This window comes from Schistosoma haematobium, chromosome 5, assembly GCF_000699445.3.
Source record: "Schistosoma haematobium chromosome 5, whole genome shotgun sequence".
Taxonomy (NCBI): Eukaryota; Metazoa; Platyhelminthes; class Trematoda; order Strigeidida; family Schistosomatidae; genus Schistosoma; species Schistosoma haematobium.
The window spans coordinates 3008878-3030967 of record NC_067200.1 but is presented as its reverse complement, the minus strand read 5'-3'; the positions used below and the strand labels follow the sequence as shown (position 1 = coordinate 3030967).

The 22090-nt window shown below is 34.2% G+C and overlaps 1 protein-coding gene across 1 annotated transcript in view; it reads left to right on the top strand.

Annotated features, from left to right (window-relative positions):
* The window catches only part of MDN1 (AAA ATPase midasin), a 100152-nt gene extending 78279 nt beyond the window's left edge, over window positions 1-21873 (top strand). Inside the window, exons 50-63 of the mRNA XM_051208350.1 lie at window positions 1156-1552; window positions 2055-4101; window positions 4696-4800; window positions 6115-6206; window positions 6671-6715; window positions 7487-7741; window positions 9799-10110; window positions 11198-11368; window positions 12900-13145; window positions 15165-15299; window positions 16873-16946; window positions 18234-18348; window positions 19099-19308; window positions 20307-21873. Of these exons, the coding sequence (XP_051064681.1) occupies window positions 1156-1552; window positions 2055-4101; window positions 4696-4800; window positions 6115-6206; window positions 6671-6715; window positions 7487-7741; window positions 9799-10110; window positions 11198-11368; window positions 12900-13145; window positions 15165-15299; window positions 16873-16946; window positions 18234-18348; window positions 19099-19308; window positions 20307-20477 (4375 nt within the window). The 3' untranslated portion in view covers window positions 20478-21873. The remainder of the gene's footprint in view (window positions 1-1155; window positions 1553-2054; window positions 4102-4695; window positions 4801-6114; window positions 6207-6670; window positions 6716-7486; window positions 7742-9798; window positions 10111-11197; window positions 11369-12899; window positions 13146-15164; window positions 15300-16872; window positions 16947-18233; window positions 18349-19098; window positions 19309-20306) is intronic.
* The last annotated feature ends 217 nt before the right edge of the window (window positions 21874-22090 follow it).

Sequence of the window (22090 nt, the reverse complement as noted above, 5' to 3'; positions counted from 1 at the left end):
GTTTAGATAGACAAGTAGTGTCTTTTTACTTAGTCCGAAAATGTGTTAGACTAATAGTTCTTTAATTTATTTATTTAAACACATAAATATTGGTACCAAGGGGCACTGAATACAATATGTGCTACACAAGTCACTTGATTTGTGTGTGGACTGTGATACTGCCCGGGTGCCCAGACTGAAGCATATAGTTTGCTTAGGGGGCCACACGCGGAGCCTTCGACCTAAAGGTCTGATCCACAAAGCAGTGGAGCAACGTCAGGAGATGCAGTATCATGGTAGCCGGTGATCAATAATTGGCTCATACACCATTTCCCCCCAGGATCATGTAGCCCATTTGTTTGAAATCAGGGTTTTCTAACTTCCTTAGGTGAACTCTTTGTGTCCAGCAATCCGGTTAAAGCACCGGACATTCGCTTTTCACCCTGTCAATTTCGTAAATAACACCGCTGTCACGCGAAGGCAATGAGTAGGACTTCCGTGTCAGTCGCTGTATACTCGTAATCATGTGAGAGTGCTGACTCTCCACCCTCGACCGTAGTAGGGTATTCGGGGGCAGATTAGTTCAGTAGTATAATGACATTTCTAAATTGTAATTTTATTCATCGGAAGTTTTTTTTAACACAGAACGATCCTATGGAATTTTTTCTGGATTGTTCTAAATAATTGTATTGTATTACCCCCTATATCACGAGGAGCAGCAATTACCATTCATTTATTTGTATTTTGTTTATTTATCTTCATTTTTTGCTTGCTGTAACATTTTCAACTCATATCATATATGTTTTTCTTTAAAAATTCGCCGATCAGAGTCGATAAATAGTCAATGAAATTTCTTCTCACACCTCAGATCCACTTAGGAAAATACAAAATCTGTTATCTGAACACAGTTTTTGTTACACACCACGTTTCATACACACTACAACAAATAAATACTTTAAATATTGTTAACATAAATGGATGATCTATTTAGTAGACAGTTAATCGGAAAACGATATACCTATTTATATTCGTTAATTTTGATGTTTGACTATGTTTCATTGAAAAAGTGTGGATTAGATTGCCGAGCGATACATTGAATTTACTTCAGTGAGATTTTACAAATACATTGTTCTTCCTTAATGAATTACTATTTCTGTTTTCTTTTTTTTTTACTAGTACTAATTCAGAGGATTACTTCATACATTGTGTATGTAATCGACTATCACGATTAATTGCTTTACGTGCTAGTTTGCCATGTGTTCCTGGACCAGGTGATGGAGATGTTGATACAAGTGTAGCGATTTTAAATGAAATCGGTGGACCGAATAATTTATCTCGATTAATTGGAATAATGAATGATTTATTAAATCAATGTTGTGCAGATTTCAAAGTTTGTTGTGAATTCACTGGTATTAGCAAGAAAATAAATCGATTAGTTATGGAATATGCGAGTAGTTTAAATGTATCAATGATGGTGTCCAACGATAAACAACCAGTTGGTGATGGTAATGAACGAATTATCCAGTATTGTACATATTATCCTTTGGATTTGGATAAGTTGAAACGGATTCGTGTAAGTGTGTGTTTCACTCACCTTTTTGGTCTAAGTAATTTTCATCTTTTTTTCGGAGGGGGGGGGCATTGAAATCCTTTGTAATTATAATGATTAATAAATGCAACTGATTGGCCACTGAGCAGTGACTAATGTCATGCTTACCTAGCCTTTAAGTACCGATATAATTCTGCCAAATAAGCTACACTGTGTAGACTGATCTATTTGACTTGACATTGCATACACTATGTAGGCATGTTAAGTGACAGGATGTGTTCAATACAATAAACTGCGATTAAGTTTCTTTTTTCGATTGTCACTTGTAAATATGGCAGTCTTACAGGGATTAATATTCCTCATGCGCACTACTGAGGGGTCCCATACGGGGACGAATCGACTGTCCAGTTCTTCCAGATTTTCAATGACGGTCTAACTTAGATCGACTCATGGATTCAATCATTCACAGATCCTCATTCAAATTTAGTTTATTAATGTGTTATACATATATATTTTTTGTTGTTAGGTATCAACTCAAAATTTAGATCAAATTATCCGTGAACATATTTATCAATGGAATGTATTTTGGATCGTTTTTCAAAAACAAACAATCAATGAACCATTTAATTTATCCAAATTATCTTGTCTATTTGGTTCGGAAGGTTGGACATGGTTAACTAAGAATCCAGAATTATTATCAACATTTACTCTAGAAAATTCAAAACAGTTGACTGAAATAACTGAATCTTATATGGAATCATTAAAATTAGCTTTCACTAATGTATTAAAATGTACTACACAATTGCTTGGATTGAATACATTTCTATGGAATAAGGCTGTACATGAAGCTTATGAAAAATTATCTTCATCAATGAGATATTTACAAGAAACTTTAAATTCTTTACTGAATGCATATAAGACTTGTAATCATGTTGTATTGTTCAGTTCTGTGTTTGAGTCTGTACAACAGCAGATTAATGTTGAATGGAATAAAATTCATAGTGAATTAAGCATCATATCTTATGATGGGATCAATAATGGTAATGATCTAACAAATCCTCATTCTACTAATATCACTACTGATAACAATCTAAGTAATATAAATAGTAGTATGTATAAGTCAGATGTGAAATTTGAACAATTAATTAACCGCTTAGTGCATTCCATGCTTAAAGCTATTGAAATTCTGCATGATTCAGATCAAATCAATGACAATACTGATAATAAATTTGATCAGTTAAGTTTATTGCATCATTTTTCAACGATGATTTCAAAATTATTTACTTCAGTATTACCTCAAATTAACAAATACTTGATAAATATCCGTTCAATGTTGTTACAACAACCTACATTGTTAAAGAATGAATATGAAATGGTGTCTCAATCAAGAATAATCATAATTCAATGTATATATCCATTGATGGATGGTTTATCGAAAGCATTATGTATACGATGTGTACAATTTTGGCATTTGTTAGATATATGGTTTAAACTAGGTGAATTTGCAATGCGAATAACTGGACGTATAATCACTGAAGGATTTTGTCGTCCAGCCAATTTAGCTAGAGATAATCAATTAACAGGTGATGAAAATGGTAGATCATCAAGTTCCTCGAAAGCAGATAATGAACAATCGGTGGATAAAGGTGGTGAATCAGGCGGTACAAGTTTAACATCGAATACAAACGATGCAGTAAATGCAAAAGATGTTACTAATGAATTAGAATGTCAAGAGCAGATTGAAGGTTTATTGAATGATCGTAAACAACAAAGAGACGATAACGATTTGAATAAAAATAGGAATGACAAAGATAACAACACAAATGGTATTGAAATGCCAGATGATGATTTTGACGGACAATATGATGACCCAGATTTGGAAAATTGTGATCTTGACAATGATGATTCAGAACAATTGGAACAAGAGAATTTTGATGATAAAATGGATGAAACAGATGGGCATAATGATGACGATTTGGCTAAAGAAATGTGGGCATCGGATGATGAGGAAACTGAAAAGGATGATGATAATAATAAACAGAAACGTGATTCTGATGAGAATAAAGAAAATGATAAAACCGGTGGTGTTGAGGATGATAAATCACGTCATAGCGGTAATAAAAAAGCAGAACAGGATTCTGGTAATATTCAAGAACACAAAAGTAAACAGAATCCTGAATCTACAGAAGATGATGATGGTGAAAATGACGAAGATCCTTGTGACAAACTTGATGAACTTGATAATAAATCACCGAAACGCAAGAAACCAAAACGTGCACATGATACTCCCGGAAATCGAACTACTGTGGCAAATGAAGACATAATGCAAGATGAAATGGATAATGAATCCGATCAACCTACTGATAATAAATCGGAATTGACTCATGCAAAATCAAGTGATGATCATGAAAATTCGGATGTTGATGAACATGATCAAGGTTTACCTGTAGATATTGATGCTGACCAAATGAGTAATGAAGAAGATATGACAGAAAGAGATGTTGAAGATTTGCCAGGTGATTTATTCGATAATCAAATGGACTTAGGCGCGGACAATGATGGGGAAGAAATCGGTAAAATATTTTCCTTTTATTTCGAATGTAAATAAGTTTTATTGTTCAGACTATGAGCACTAAGCATAGATCACTAAATCACAATACTTGATCATGTGATACACTCAACTTATATATTCTACCAATAATCAAGATGCAGATATAGGCGAAAATGAGGAGATTTATTAGCACACAGTTCAAAGCAGTAAACCAGTCGTTTACATTTGAAATGATTTTCATATATAAGGGCTTAATGTCACTATCTGGTTACTTAAACTATCGGTCGAAGATATGACATAACATCAGTCAATCTTTGTTGAACGTACCTACAGGCTTTCCTAATTATTGTCAGTAGACATCCTTAATCAATTGCTTTTAGACTTTAGAAGGCATGTTCAATCTCAATCATAATATATTTGTTTGTAGTCCATGTATTCTTTATCTCCTACTTAATCTTCATCTTCTCAACGTTTTGTATATTTCCACCTTGTAACTACGATTTTATATGTTTCTTCAAGAATGAAAAAAAAACCGTTTTATTCACTTTACATGCCAGTGAGATTAAACACATTCCCAAAAATTCATCACTTCAATTCCTCTATATGTGTGTTTTAGATCCATCATCTGGTCAATTAGACGGAGAGGAAGATAATGAAGAGGAATCTACGATAAATGCGAATGAAATAAATGAAAATAACAAAATTGAAACTATGGATATTGGTTAGTTGTATGCAAATAATCAAACTTCTTTATTGATTTTTCCAATAGATATATACTCATCCAATTTATATACTTTTCTACAATAAGAAATGATGTCAAACGATAGATCACCATGTAGTGGTAATCACACCACGTCATATTCATTTAGTCCTTATTACTTGTTGAATCCTATTGACCTATGATGAGAACATTTTACATGGAGTGTTAAATTATTTTTATCACTACTTACTTTACTGCAACTGTAATAACTGGACAAACGATGCCTTCGTTAATGGTCAGTAATCAATCAGTGTGATTACCTCAGTCTTACAGGAGGCCGGTCATGACCTAAATAGGTCAATGGCAACGTCTCAGGCTGTGAAGTGGGTTTGAATCTCTCAGGAACCATCATTTCCATCATGGTTGATAATGAATATCAGTACCAATCAGATATTATACTATAGGATTCTACAAATCTAGTGTACTGTTCAACTAACCACAAATTCTTCAGTCATTATTCTTTAAGAATATTGATAAATTATTATTTCTAAAGGAATATGTATATTTTAAGAGGAAAACCTCGACCTAACCATTCTTTCCACAAATTTTGTAGCATAAAGTAATCGTAGTTAAAAGAGGATTCAGACATGAGCGTTTCGTCCCACTTGAAACTCTTCACCTAAATCTATATCGATCCCAACTGAGATCGACCAGAATACAGTCCAGAGTATCAACAAGGAAATAATTCCAACTGTCTCGTAATTTGGCCATTATATCCGTTGGAGAATCTAATGGTTATCTAGGCTCTGTAGTTCAATAGGTAACGTGTTGGCTTTTGAATTGGGACGTATTAGGTTCAAGTTACAGTGTGCTACACATAAACACTGAAACCCAGGTACATTCGACTGACGAGTCAAAAATAGGATGAAACGCACATTTGAAATTCAACTACCATCTACAATCCATTTCTTTTATAAAATATACATGCTTTTTGAAGAAAGTAAGTCAATATTAATCAAAGTATCATCCACACAAAACATATACTGAGTACCTATACAACAGTTTCGATGACAAGAGTATAACTTTTGAACCAAAGTGGTCTTGTAAAGCCTCAACCAAATAATAAAGTCAAAATAGGATTATGAATTAGTGTGAAGAACTTAAATAGAGTTGGGATTCAGAGTTAGCGTTTTCATCATGAACTGATGTATGAACGAAGGAATCGATGAGTCATTTTGTTAAATCTGATTGATTCATCTAAGAATTATAGTCTTGCGGTAGTGGTTCAATTATTCTTCGCATGGTATATTTCCTTCTTTATTTATTTATCATCAGATGAACAAAATACTGAAATTTCCGAAAATGTTGAAGTATTTCCTTATTCCGGAATTGGTGCAAGTGATTTGAATAATGATAATCAATCTAATGTAAGTTCACTTAATGTCAGATATCATATATTGTTTAAAACAATATTTTTTTTTCAAAATAGCATGAACATTGAGGCATTTGAAAGGTAGCATGTCAGTAGAGCAACTTTCATTATATTCTAGCGATAAAATCCAGGACCCACCATTCGTTAGATATACCTCCATCTTGATGTTTATTTATAGTCTTCTACTGGTTTCCTCCCACAATGTGTCACTAGAGATGGGGGCACTGGATTGTTCTGTCTTACACGGTTAACACACTCCCTATAAGCCCATTGAGTTATAATCATAGTATAGTCGATCTATTATATTACGTGATGATCATTGAATCTGATTGATGTCACTATCTATTTCACTCCTGATATGAAGTTACACTTCATTATTCATGGTTGCTTGATAGAAACTGTGAAATTGATCTTGAAACAATCTATTCAATCAGTATCATTCTATATTTTAAATTTTAGGCTTTCGGAGGAGATGAGCACAATTTCCAAGATGATGATAAAACAGTAAGCTCATACATTTTTTTGTTTTGTTAATCTTATATTGAAATTTTCTTACTATTGACTTGTACTCCTATGAGAACTGACTTTCTGTAAGTTTACTCAATCAGTCTGTTACTACATTGACCTAATTTTAACAGAATTATAAACTTATAGACAACAGTTGGATATCAATTATATGGGAAAGGCAGATAACAAAACTCAGCCCTTAAATTAGTATGATTCGCTTTCCGCACACAGATTTTCAGCTTTGAAGAAATCATCCAGTTAGTAGATCTAAAACTATCCATAAAACAAATGTACATGACGCTGGGAATAATCAACTTTTTATTGGTAATCTCTTCGTTCATTGCCAGTGGTTGATAAGATCAGATATCAGCAGATGACTTAATAAGAAAGGACCTCCCACAATACGAGTAACTGAATCGTCATAACCATCCCATACCTCTTAAACCACTAAATCACTAGCCTCTACATAAATATCCTTCTTGTCATGTTTAACACAGGTGTGGATTTCATTATTTTGTAAATTTGTGCGAGGATATTGTACCATCATTTAAACAGGTTCGAAGTTTCCCTGGTACCCGTATATGAGATACAATTTAAGTGTCAAAGCTAATGATTTCGCCTGGTTACTCAAGCCGAAATGAAGCAGGGTTAGGGTGTAAGTTAATCTACTAATATTTCACATTTTCGACTAATTTATGACTATTAGCATAGGTTAATCTCACTTGTTTGTCTTTTTGTATTTGCTAATCAACTGACTAATCATGAAAGGAAATCAATAATGTCGACCATGATGATACTGATGTTGATTCTTCCAATCAAACTTCTGCACAACGTGGCAATCAAGGAAATGTTTCAGGTGAAAAATATACTACATCCACTAGTCAGTCAGATACTTCCGGAGCCAATGCAGAACAACAACAACAACAGTGTCAGCGAGACGTTAATAGGAATCAAACACACTCTGGTCCAAAACCAACATCAAACAATCGAAGTTTATCGAACAAACAAAAGGCTCTGTCTAAGGTTAGTCTTGACAATTCGTCTAGCTAAGATCAATCCATGATGCAAACTATAAAATTTAACAATCTTCACAAATCCACTATAATAATGATTTGTGTACTAGTGCTTGATTTCTGGTAATCCTTCCACGAATTCTAGAGAGAAACCGCGATGAATGGAGTTCACCTAATTTGGGTATGATGTAGTTACCAATGTCATTAGAAGATAGTTGTACAATATCTCAGTTGGATTAAAGTTAAGAAATTTAAACCATTCCTTATCAACTCAGTGACCTGAAAGTTAAATGTTCGCTTCGGGACCTGAAGGTTACGAGTTTGATCTCCGATGGGGGTGGTAAATGCACATCAATGTGAGAAATCCTACGTTAGGACAGAAAAACTTTCCTTTGTTTCCTAGTTTTCAATGATTATTTAAATTAAGTCATTTCGTGGAGTCAATTATGAAATTATCGTTCTATTTACTGGTTTATTTTCAATTATTTTTGAGAAGAGTTACATTTGTTTGAATAACAATATGTTCGTCCTCATGATAAGAAACATTATATCTACGTATAGTATAGATTCTTCTAAGTATCCCTTATAATTTATACAGTCCTGAACACAAACATCGGGAACTACAAAATCTTATTTAAATAGTAATCTAACAGCTATACAATACTACCTGCGTCTGAAGCGATAGATGACTGTGTATCGAGTCCTTTATTGTGAACACTGATGCAGGAATGTGTAGTCAAACGAAACACTGTCCCTGAAATTCGCTTCTAGTGCAATTTTTAGTTTTAATAAATTGCCGGTGTCCACTTAATTAACTATACCCATACTGTCGATCACTATTCATCATTTTGTTCAGTGTTTCATCGCCTCCTTTAACTCTTTAGAACTTCAACTTACTTCAGTCAATTTGCTTTTAACAATTTATTATCATCTATTATCATGTAATGTGGGGAGAAAATATCAACTTCCAAAGTTAATAAGTAGAACACTGAATTCTTAACTGTTGAATATTAAGTTTAATTTATGCATCATATATGTGTGTGATTTTTTGACTAATCGAGTCATTTCAATCACTTTTTCACAACAAATGGATACTAAAAACATAAACTCAGTTATGTTTATTGATACTACTGGGTGAACATGGCCAATAAGAGTAGAGGATATTCGTAGATAACTAGTATTCGATCATAGATGTCTTCGAAATATTGCTCGTTTATCCTGGGACCATCGAGTAAGTAATGCAGTTGTTAGGAAACGGGTACTAGGTAACGAAAGTAAATCAATTGATGAAGTAGTGAAACTTCAGACCAAAACATGACACAAATCCATGAAGTCACTGACAAGTGGACTGAGTCATGTTGGTAGGTGTAGACTACCTGATTGGGATCCACGAGACGATCGCAACCGATGGTTAGAGACCTTGAATGACATGGCTAAAATCGTTTGCAATGGCGCAGGTGCATCCACTCTTCGTGTTCTCCCGAATTCTAATCTTCTCAATTCTTCATGTCCGTGTTTTCTTCTTTGCAAATTTATTTCACTGGATTACACTCCTTGAATAACATTTTCAAACCCTTATGTTCGATTACTGCTTATACTTTTACTACCTCTACCACTATGGGATTTGAATCGACAATGGTATCTCTGTGTTAATGTCGTATGGCAACTTGAACTGATGTACGTACGTTCGAAGTTCTACGTTTTTATTGGCTGACTGACTATTTATTCCTTTCACTTCCATACTGTTTTCTGCGTAGTATTGTAATGAACGAGAACACAGATTGGGACAACCGACTGCATTTAAGTACATAATTACAGAATCTCTTGGTAAAATATGAGAACTATACACTGAATACTTTATTTGGACATTTTCATCATTTGTCCTTTACATTTTGTATGATTCTTCCAGTCTACAATTCCTCCCTATTTTCTCTTCTATTCACTTCAGCTCGATCTTCTTAGCCTTCTGCTACCATGTTTTTGACCTCTGATTGATGTTACATACTATTTCTATCGACATACATAAAAAATAACTCATATTTTGTTTTGTTTGCATCGTCTTTGTAGGCTGAAACCATAGAAGTAGACTTGGAACATTGTTCAGAAAAACAACAAACACCGTTATCTAATCAAAACTCGGAACTATTTCAACATTTACCAAATTCAGAAGACTTAGATGCTCATAATAAAGATGATGATTATCCGTGTGTTCATGATTCGGCTACAATAGATCAAGCTGAACAGCAACTAATGGGCGATAGTGATCCAATGAATAAATCTAATGATAATGATGGAGAGAAGGCGGAGGACATTGGATTAGAAAATGATAATGACAATAGCAATAATGATGACGGAAAATTGCCCACATCTGAATTAGAGGTATACTACTACTGTCTGCTTGGTTCATTTCTATTGGTTGTTTGAATTTTTCCATTGATACTATGGGCTGCATTTGATCAGCCTTTGTTGGCATATGTGCATCCTATGTGAATTATCTCGTTATTGCCATAAAGTCCTGATGCGAACATTAACACTGAGACACAGGTATAGAACAACACATTCGGCAGAAAAGAAATTACGGTGTTTCCATAATATGTATGCATATCATTCGATCATGCATTTGTATCTTGCCATGTGTTCCGCAATCCGAAATGTCTTCTCATCTGGTCATCAGGTATCGTACCTATGCCGTGCTTTCGTTGTACTGAAACTCTTTAGTCCACAACTTTGACAAGTTTGAAACCATCCTCACTACATACTACTTATAAGTAATCTTGTGATTAACATCACCTATATAGGTACATCCAACTGATAAGTCCCGGACAAGATGGAACAAGCGTCCTGGATTGCACTGCTGTCATCCATCTGACTTTGCTTAATGTGGTTATTTTGTTGTTATTACAAGTTTCTTTTTTTAAAAGAAGTAGAACAGACATTGCTTCCGTGCGTTGATGTGAATCCAAAAAGGATATTGCGTAAAGGAGATAGTATGATAAAGATGCATGGTTAGTGTAAAGTAAAGTATTCGTCACCGATAATATTCCATAATAGTCGGACCATATCGCAAATTGATTGATTTTGCAAACATACACTTATCGAACTTCAATTTAGTTCTATAAATGTTAACGCACTCACAAAGATACCTCAAAGTTAAGGATTTTACTTTTTTAGGCGTTGTTGTGGCTATACGCCTCTTAGAGGAGCTCCATACTGGAATGAAACAGCTATTTAATAGTCTCCAGTCCTCAATGGTTAATTTAAAACATATAAACTTGATTTTAGTAAAATAAATACCAACTTGTAGGTTATGATTATCGAACCAAAGATACCAATCAGTCATTCGATATACAACTGCACGAAAATGGGGAGAAAATTTTTGCCCCACCTTCAATGTACACTAAATGCATTTTTAAAAAATACGTATTAATGGGGTTTTTTTGTATAATTATATAAATCTTTTCTATAGAAAACTGATCCCTCCACAAATGTATTATCTCAGCAAAATAAACATTTAAAACCTTTTGTGAAAGGAAAACAAGTACACGGTGATCATGAAGCAGTTGAATCAGATCCAACAAAAGAATTTGTTCCAACTTTAGGTGCACAAAGACCACCTGAATCAATCAGTTGTACAAGAGTAAGTTCTTGTAGTCGTTTATTAATTAAGTTATCTGTATTTTCTGTTGTTGCCTACTCCTACTTTGTTAAACAGTTGAAGGTGTTCCACAGGAAACCCTAACGCTCAGTTCTTTGCTAGTCGACACTTGTCGGTGACATGTATTTCTAATCTTGAGATGATTTTTAGTTTCGAAGCTATTTTCGCCACGATTGAGATATCGTTGAATAGCAAACTTGTCATTACCACTTCACACTAGATAATTCTCGCAAACTTTGTGAGAAAGGACTTAACGATAATTATTGACACTGACTGGTTATTAACAGTTTACCTTGGTAGAATGCAGTTTAGTTTTATACAATGCGTAATATAGAATGAATTTCCTGAAAATCGAGTTGATATTTTTTGGTGATGAGTTTGTTCATTTTACAGACTGAGAGTTGTACCTTTTCTTACAAAGTCGAGGGCTTTCGAAATAAACTGATCACTGATATTGACTCTTCAACACTGTCTAGTTCACATGGATCTCTATTATTCTTGTGTTTTTCCCTTCATCTCATTGTTTATTCTTTATCGAAGTTGAATATCACGATCGCGTGATACCTCAAATATGGTGAACTAAAAATGCAAAATTATCTGTAAAATTGCTAGTATAATTATGAAATTACCTGAAATATAATTCAAGCATCAACTTGTGAGGTGTCCACAGTATTTATTGAGTTCGTGTACAATCAGGGAACAGTGCTTCATAAACGGGCACATAGGATTATTTATAGCAATATACGATAAGACATGTAACAGCTGATAACTCTGTCGAAATGTGATAATTCTTCTAATTGAACGCTAGATTCGGTTCTTAAGCTCTTTCTGTAACCCCCAGGTTAAGTCTATACAGTGACTTGAACACGGGAGAAAAGGAGAAAAATATGCAAGAAAACGCTTTACTCCAAGGTTGGTTTATGTACAGAAAATCTAGGGTTTTTATAACATTTTAAATGGCCTTGGGTTTCCGGAAAACTCTGGAACGCTACTAAAACATAGTAGCAGTATAGATAGTTATCCAATCAGAAACTCGACATGTGACTTCTCACTTTCTAGATGTCTCTGGCAAAATTTATATTGAATGCTGATTAGATAAGATGTTTTTCAGCGTTTTCAGAGCCTTTTTTTGGCTTTTTTTCGAGGAGTTTTCTAAATCTCCCCAAGAAAATGAAAATGGCAAACAGCCTCAAAATGTAAGTAAAAGAACACTGAAATATAAAAACTGTTACAATAAAACTAACTTTTAACAGGTACCTCTGATAGATAAACTGAATATTGTCAGTTTATACGAATAATAAAACATATCATATAACAACAAATATGTTTCGTATTCCATGGTGAAAAGGTGTTAGAAATGCAATGGGTTATTGAATATTAGTAAAGAAGTATAGGAGGAAGTGGAATGACATGAGAATTCCGATGGAATGTAAACAAGCTTAACAATCAGTGTGTTTTAATTTGACATTTGTTCTCTTGTTTTTATATTTTATTTTGTCTATTCATTTTACAGACTGAAGTTTTACTTCAATCAACTAATATAAAGATATCTACAGAGATTCCAACTGATCTACAAATTTTAGAGAATAAATTTTTAGAAACATCTCTTGAAAATTGTCTTGATTGGTCAATTTATTGTCAACGGTCGAGTAGTTTAGCACGTCAATTATGTGAAACACTTCGTTTAGTTCTTGAACCAACTAAAGCTTCACGTTTACGTGGAGATTATCGTACAGGCAAACGTATCAATATGCGAAAGGTTAGTTTATCTAATAGATGTTGTATTTCTATAAACCTATGAAAATTGTATTATCCATTTAGGTATTTAAAAAATATCTATCCTTAAATAAACTATATATAATGAAAGAATAATATTAGATATGAATAACAATCGGCTAAATTACCCAGGACAGAATTTGATGAAAAATCTTGGTGGGTAGCCTATGCTCATCCACGAGGGGTAACTTTTATAACTTGTGACCGCCGATTAGAGGGCGTTGACTTATCGATCGAACCAAGGGCGCGTAAAACAACTGCGAGCAGTCTTGAGTCCTGATTGGTCCTGCTTTCCGCCTAGCCCAGCCAGTTAAGTCCAGAACACTAGTCTCACCCTCTGCAATATGAATCCTTATATTTCAAACATACTGAGTTTATATACCAATCAAACAGACCACAACGTACCAATAAAATATGAAACAACATTTGTACAAGAATTAGCCAGATGTGGCTGTGAATGAGGGAGGTAGTAACTAATATACTGGGTATAAGTCAAGTATGGTAAAACGCATAAACTAATAGTTTAGTTACTTAATAATTATACGATAAAAAATATACGTTTAGTATTGGTCAATAAAAGGGATCCCAAAGTTACCATTCATTATTCTTGTCGGGACATAACAGTAACAGGCGTAAGTAAATTAGATTTAGAAAGAGTTCACTATAGTTAGAATAAGACATGAAACCAGTTTATAAACTGATTGATTATTTTTTTAAAAATTATATAAAGATGTTCAGTTTTTCGGTTTCAATCTATGGGATATTCATAATGCTTACTTAAAGACTATGGATAATATTAGTGAAAATAGATTTGGTTGGTGTGAATACATTAAGTTTTCATTTATCTTGAGTTAAGTTAATTATAAACAAACTAGCATTGTGAACATTTGATTCAAATTGGTTTGACCAATCATTTTATGGATATTCTAAAACACTATCACTTAGCCTCTTTTGAATTTCATCTTTTTCTTTCAGATTCTACAGTCTATAGGTTTACAGTTACAAGAAGCGTTAAATTCTGACTTATTTAAAGAGTTAGCTTATTTATCTATTTATTTTTCGTAGGTTCTAGTGTTAAAGTTTGTCAATCTACTCGTTGGTTACTAGTCAAATGCACTTAATGTCGGCGTCTTATCTAGAACTTGAACATCAAGCTCTCTCGGGTGCTGGAGTGTATCTTATGTTTAACATATGAATTAGGTTTCTATGCTCTGTGGCTATTACCATATTTCAGTAAGATGTGTCTACAATTTGGAAATACCACTGTATGAAAATAGTCTTTCATGGTTTACTAATGTAAACAGAAGACGTGAAGGGTATTCTTTTTGCTAGTTGAATATTTAAAGTGAAAATGTGTCACTGACTTTCCCAATCATGTTAGGGTTCTTTCATTTGATCAATTCATGAGTTTCCATCTAGTGAACAGTCTCATCCAAGATGTGTTTTTTATTGTTTTATTTTAGAATCATCAGCTGGTTGTGCTTACCATTTCCCAGTGTTGATGTTTAGTTTAATCTTTAAACCTTTGAATTCCATAACTTAGTGAATAACACATTCGCTTTTGAAACGAAAAGTACTGGGTCTTAGTCTCAGTGTGAACATCAACACTGATATACAGGTACAACATCTAACTAACAAGAACGAGACATGTGTCGTGAACTCAATTACCCCAGCCACACCTAATCTACAATATGACACTCCATTTAGAACGTATATATACCAGCAATGACTGGTCAAACTTCATTCTTGAATATCAACATAATAATCTAATCAGAGTCTAAAATTATGAAACTGTGTGTAGAGTATTTCTTGAACTGTTTATTATTGTTTTAAAAAATAATAGACGTTAAACATTTCCATTTAAGTATGTTCCTAAAGAAGAAATCGACTTAGAGAGAGAGAGACCTTCTAGCTCATCATCTTGAGCGTCATACCATTTGAGATGAAAATAATCATACATATCTTTTTATCTCTTTTTTTGTTGTTGAAAAAAAACAATTAGATCATCCCATATTTGGCTAGTCAATTTCGTAAAGATAAAATTTGGCTACGTCGTTCACAACCTAGTCAACGTGAATATCGTATTTTAATTGCTGTAGACGATTCCTCATCAATGTCTGAAAATCTTTGTAAACAAGTAAGTTATTAATGATATATCTACCCAATCAATATACAGGAGAAAACTTGTGTCTATCTGGGTTAAGACCCTGATACGATAGGCTAATTGGTTTAACCTTTAGAATAGAAAGATGCGAGTTCGAATTCAGACTAATGACCTTGGTCAGAGAGATGAAAAATACCCTATCACCTGATTGATTGACAAGCTCACATGAGAGAAAAGACAAGTCAACTGAAACATTACTCAATTTATTCCTGATTGTCAATTCAGATTAGTGTAAAGAGATACATGAATAAATAGACGACTAACACAATCACAACTTACAAACAATTAGGAAAATACAATTATGTCCAAACTGGGCATTAGGGCAGAATAATAGAGTACAAGAGGTCACGTTTAAACTACAACAGCTTTGGAACAGAAAAGGGTGTGGCAGTGAATCATACATTGAATGGAAGCTTATAGATCACAGGAGCACCAGAGTTAAAACTAAATGTTAGTATTTCATAAACTTTGAATTAAGCGAAATAGCGACCCCGAAAACAGCTTCCGCTGTTTGTCATATTTCTCTACTCACATCATAATTATACCTTTCTTGTTATCCCAACGAGTAGAAAATTGTATTTCTAATGTTTTCTTGACCTAATATAATTCACTTCTTCAGAGTAAACAAATAAATAACCGAAATAAAATTAATACAAGTTTAAATGGTACAAAGGGAACAATGCAGAATATTTTTAGTACAGTCAAAATCATAATACGTCTAAACATGTCAATGTCACGTTATTTATGTATGACATACCACTGTATTTGCTTGTGTGTGTGAATAGAGTGGGTTATTCTGATAGATAAACAGCTTACTTTTTGATATATAGTTTAATTGTACAAAAATCTGCCCTATTTAGTCTACTCAGATCGTTTTCTTTAGCGGTACATGTAGACGAAGTCGAAGACTCAAGTTGTGAGTTATTGAGGGAAATGAACCAAATATTAGGTGATGAAGACGGACTTTGATTATGAACGAGATTATCTCGAGCAATGTTTAGGGAATGAGAGTGCTTCTAGCATTGTAACAGGATACTTCTTATTGAGACACCTGAAAAGTGAACTGCGTAAATGTTGATCATGGCAACATAGGAGCGTGACCACATTGCCAAAACAGATCACTATTTAATATTATTCACATATATTCTTTTTGTGAGTAGATTTTGACTTCATACTCCTCATATTTTCTACTGACGGCGTACCAACGTATCTTTTATGATAAAACCTCAAGAAATAGGTGTTCTAGTTAATATAGGTCGGTTGAGCCACCATGATATACAAGGTAGGTCACTACGTCAGCAGTCAATATAACAGTTACTGTTAATTCCATGTCGTCGTGCTTATTTGGCATGGTAACGTGGTTTAACTTACATTTTCACCAGATTGGCAAATGTTGAGTAATTTTCCCCAGCCTCTAACTTATCGGAGTTAGTGAAAATCCCCACCAAAAGTTAGGTGATAATCACCAAGTTCAACTTTTACTTACTTTGTTGTTCTTATACTATTATTTATAGTTATACATCCACTGTTTTTTTCCACATTCTAGATGACTTTTGAATCACTGACAACAGTAATCACTGCATTAAATCTTTTAGAAGTAGGTCGAATAGGTGTTTGCAGGTATGTTCTTAGTTGTATGCAATTTGTTCGGTTACTTTGTTTGATATGAATCACTAGAGTGTAATTTATTCACTAAACATACAGGTTTATATACATGGCTTTGACATATACTGTTTCTGTGAAAACTTAAAATACCATTATCTGGCTGCTTTGATGAAGTCTCAACTTGTAGCCTATTGATTGACAACTGAGTGTGTTAACAGACCGAATCACTTCTGTTTAAGACTATTCGGAATAAGCAATTATTAATTTAATGTATTGACTTTCAAAGAAGAACTCAAGGTTTTATCTTAATCTTTGTATATGAACTGACGAATGGAGAATAGCCTTACGTACTTACGCCTGTTACCCCTCATGGGGGAGCATAGGCCGCTCACCAGCATTCTCCACCCAACTCTGTCTTGGGCAATCCTTTCCAGTTGCTACTCATCCTTTTCATGTCTGTTTCCAATTCCCGAAGCAGTGTGTTCTTTTGCCTTCTTCTTTTTCATTTACCTTCAGGATTACAAGTTAGCGCTTGCTTCGTGATGCAGTTTCGTAATTTACGCAATGTGTATCCCAACATTTTCCAAGGTCTTTCCCTAATTTCTTCTTCAGCCGGAAACTCGTTTGTTCTCTCCCACAGTAGGCTGTTGCTGATGGTATCCGACCAACGGACATTAAGTATATTGCGTAGATAGTTGTTTATAAATACTTGTACTTTTTTGATGACAGTTGAAGTAGTTCTCCACGTCTCGACTCCGTACAATAGAACTATCTTGACGTTCGTACTCAAGATTGTGACTTTGATATTGGTTGACAGGTGTTTTGAGTTGCATATATTCTTCAACTGTAGGAATGCGGTCCTTACTTTGCCTTACTGAAAACTAAACACTATGTATGAAGACTATACCTACACAGAAAGCGTTGCCTTTGTTTATAAAGTACTTAATGGTCGTCAGGTTAGAAGCTCACAATCTGTCTAATATAGTGGAAGTATGTATTATAGTGAATAAACATGGAATTCACTGTCTTTCTATACGCTCCCTGATTATCAATCGAATGTGAAAAAATCATGTATTAGTAGTAGTTCGGGAGCGAAAAAAAGTTCAGTAAATATTCAATTGGCAGACAAATAGGCTCCCAAGTCATCATAATGATTTTATTTTTTCGATTAAATCGATTATGTTAGAAATTTTACTGACCAGATTCTTTGAATTGAGACATCTAATATATGGAAAAATATAGAATATGAAATGTCCATGAAAGATGACTAAATTTCATAATTTACACTTCATTGTTTAATAGTTTCGGTGAATCAGTGCGTGTACTTCATGATTTAAAAGATCCATGGGTAACAGATGCTGGTCCACGTGTATTAAGTCAATTCACTTTTGGACAACCGAAAACATCACTTGTTCAGGTATGTTATCTGATTATTCTTTTTTTCGTATCTAGCATATATACTGTGTAGTTTAGTCTTAGTAGAAATGACATTGTGATTGAATTTCCCACTAAACTCACGACTCAATGAAGAATCGAACCCAGGTTTCGTTCCTTGGTAGAGTCGCGTGTGTGCATCCTAGGACGTTACAATGTCCCAGTACTCTTTCCAATAGTAACACAAGTGAGACCAGTCTGTTACAAATATAGCTTACAAATTAAACACAATCTCCACAAAACCCCTTCAATAAAATTCTAATCATTGCCAACTTTTAATATTCATGAATTAATCGCTGATGTTGTCAGAATGACAGTGAAAGCTCTACTATCAAAATATCTAGATCAGAAAACTCAACAACACCAAAAGCATCCACTTGAGGTGCACATTTTTTTTCACTTCAAAATCCAATATATATGTCATCTTGGAGATGGAGAAAATTTGTAACTTAGGTCCAAGTTTGCTCTCTAAACTAGATCGGTTAATCCTGAAGCTTTCGTTATTCTTGTGAATGATATCATCAGTCCAAACTTCTCTCTAAGGCACTGTTGTTGTTAATGAACAATGAAATCTTCACTATTAAATCATCCAACTCAAAGAATAAAACCCCACCAAAATATATGGTCTTTATTTGATGTGATTAACAAAAGTTTATCATCCACTGTACAGTTATCTTTTCTGATGTTATTACATACAAACCTTAAAACAATCACTCCATTTATTTTATTCTAGCTACTACAGTGTACTACTCACTTGATGAATTCAACTGGTTACATGAATTCTACCAGTAATAATGCTATTCCTAGTCAATTATTACTTATTCTATCAGATGGTGTCTTCTCAGAAGATCCACAAAGTCCATCACTACAAGCCGCTGTTCGATTAGCACGTGATTCTCATATTTTCCCTGTTTGCCTTATTCTAGATGATGTTCGAAAGAAAGTGAGTGTACTTTAGTTATTTGTCATTGTCTTATGATGAATAATGATTGTTGATCAGTTATACAGTGCTAAAAGTTCAATCACCTGTGTTTCTTTAAAAAAAAAAATCAAAGAGTACGATGTTCGTCAGAGTAGAACTCAGTGTAACAATTAGCCTTCAGTTGGAGTTGGACTAAAATTATATCAGGTTAGCAGATTGTTGGATATGAGTTATGTGATCTCGCAGGAACCAACAGTATCCTAAAGATTGCAGATATGTCTTTTTGATGGGCTTGTTATCACAATTGCCTCCAACCAATCATTCAGATAGTAGATACTTTACAACTCAATTGGTAAAATCCAATTTTTTAACGATCCTACACGCGGCACTCGAACTCAGGACCTTTGCTTTATGGATGCGCACTGCTGAGGGGTTTCATACTTAGACGGAACAGCTGTCCAGTGCTTCCAGGTTTTTAATAATAGTCTATCTTAGATCGACTCGTGAATTCAAATGTAAAAAATACTACAATCTCCACAACTCCCCTTGCTGATTAAGTTCAATTAGACTACTTGACGTCAAATAGCTGTTCATTTCTAGCAAATTATTTTTGTAGTATAGGGTCGTAGAAATTTTTGAATTTTATTAAAACTACAAACTGATCTAAGTTGGACAACCAGTGCACTGCACAGTCGTCTCGTCTTGATATGGGACTCAGTAGGGTCCATCCGCAACCGGAAATCGAACGTAGGACATTCAGTTTCGTACCCGAACATGGATTTGTTAAAGTTAGACTTGTACATTACTGTGGTCCGTGTCAGTAGTCTAGAGGTTAAGCGTCTGTGAACGAGATTAAGGGTCCTGATTTCGGCTCCCAGTGACGGGGTCATGGTTGGATACTGGTGAGGAAAAAATGACTATCCAGCGTTCCGAATTATTTCACTGGTTGCCCTACTCAGATCCGTTCGTAATTTGAATAAATTTATTTTCTTTTAATATCATTCTCCTCTATTTTAAAGCATTCGATATTTGATCTTCGGCGATATTGTGGCCCCGGTAAACTACAACCTTATATGGACGTATTCCCGTTACCATATTATTTAGTGTTACGAGATTTGGCTTGTCTGCCGAATCTACTTGCTGACGCCTTAAGACAATGGTTTGAGTTGGAATCATCAGTTGGACGGTAAGGTGCGTGCATACAGTCAAGCCCCACCACCACCACTCAACAACCAAGCCGCCTTTATTGGATTCCTTCCATATCTGTACAAATTTGTACAAAATAACTCCTTTCTGTAATTTTATTTGTACAAATCACAGATAACTTACCTGTATTTTTTTTGAGAAATAACACGAATAAAATATGTAAAAAATAAATTTATGCACAACATTTGGATTTTAAAAAATTAACACCCGTTTGTTATTATGGATTGATTAGTGGTGATTTAAAGAAGTTTGTCGGTACTGTGTGAACCTGTGACCTAGTAATTAGAGCACTCACTTTTCAGCCAGCAAACCGTAGGTTGGAACTCCAGTTCACTATCTTCGATTCCGACAGGTGAATATTAGTAGCTCATTAGCCTTTACCCAAACGGGGTACATTTTTATTTGTAATTGATAAATGAATTACGATAAGCGATCATTAGCAACAACAAATCGAAACGATTTTTGAAGTGACTTAGTGCAATTCATCAACAGTATAGATCATGTCAATATCTACGATGATCACAAAAATGGCGAAAATAATTTATAACTCGTAAGGATGTTGTCTAAGTATGGTTATACAGAGTATACTACAATGCCAACAAACTCTAAGCATTAGAATTCAGTTTTACATTTAGTTGTAAGTGATATGTTAGTACGCAACGTTTTCAGAACATAATGCTTGTATGAAATGGGAATAGAAGATTAATTTATGTACAATATCCGATCACCATTATAGATTCCATTTACTACCACCTGGTAAGTGATTAGTGTATCAGTAAATCTATGAAGAGACTATTAATTTTAGACACAAAACAAGTTAAAGTATCTTATTACTCAGTGTCTAGTTTCTAATTGTACTTATTTTACTCTTACCAAGCAGTTTATTGTGTAGTCAGAATTACTTGGTTAGTACATGAAAACAAATATGTGTTGTTTAGCTTAGCATGTATAGTCAATCAATCGAGTTCTATGTTATGAAGAATCGAGATATTTAGCTAGATATCTAGAGCCGCGATCTCACTCTGTTATGACTCTCGAATGAATGAGCCATGAATATAGATCTCCGGTTGACTTTGCATATTCTACACAAGCTAACCTCGTTTGAGTGACGGCAGTAGTAATAAACCAAATACGAATTAGGTTGGGCGAGTTTATTTCAGACACTTGTTTTCTCAGACAAATGGAGTAATATGAGACTCAGATTTTATAAGCGTGAAAAAGACAGATACGTACGTACTAGCAGATACATGTATAAAGCATGCTCGAAGTTACACGTGAGTAATTAGTGAGGGAAAATAGAAAGAATAAGATAATTTATATCTAAAGTTTAGAACAAATCACGTAGGTGTGTGATAGCACAGATTTGGTACAATGATGAACTTCAGAAAGCTAAACGCTCAGACATAGTACTCGTAGTAGGTGAATTGAATGCAAAAGTAGGTAGCTTAAACCAAACAGAAAGACATTTAGGTTGGTATTTTAGTATCCGGCTCAGCGAACAGATAATAATGATCATCTGCTGCAACTGTGCTCAGACAGTCGTTCATTTTTAACGAGCATTTATTTTAAGTATAAAGAGGAACATTGTCTAACATGG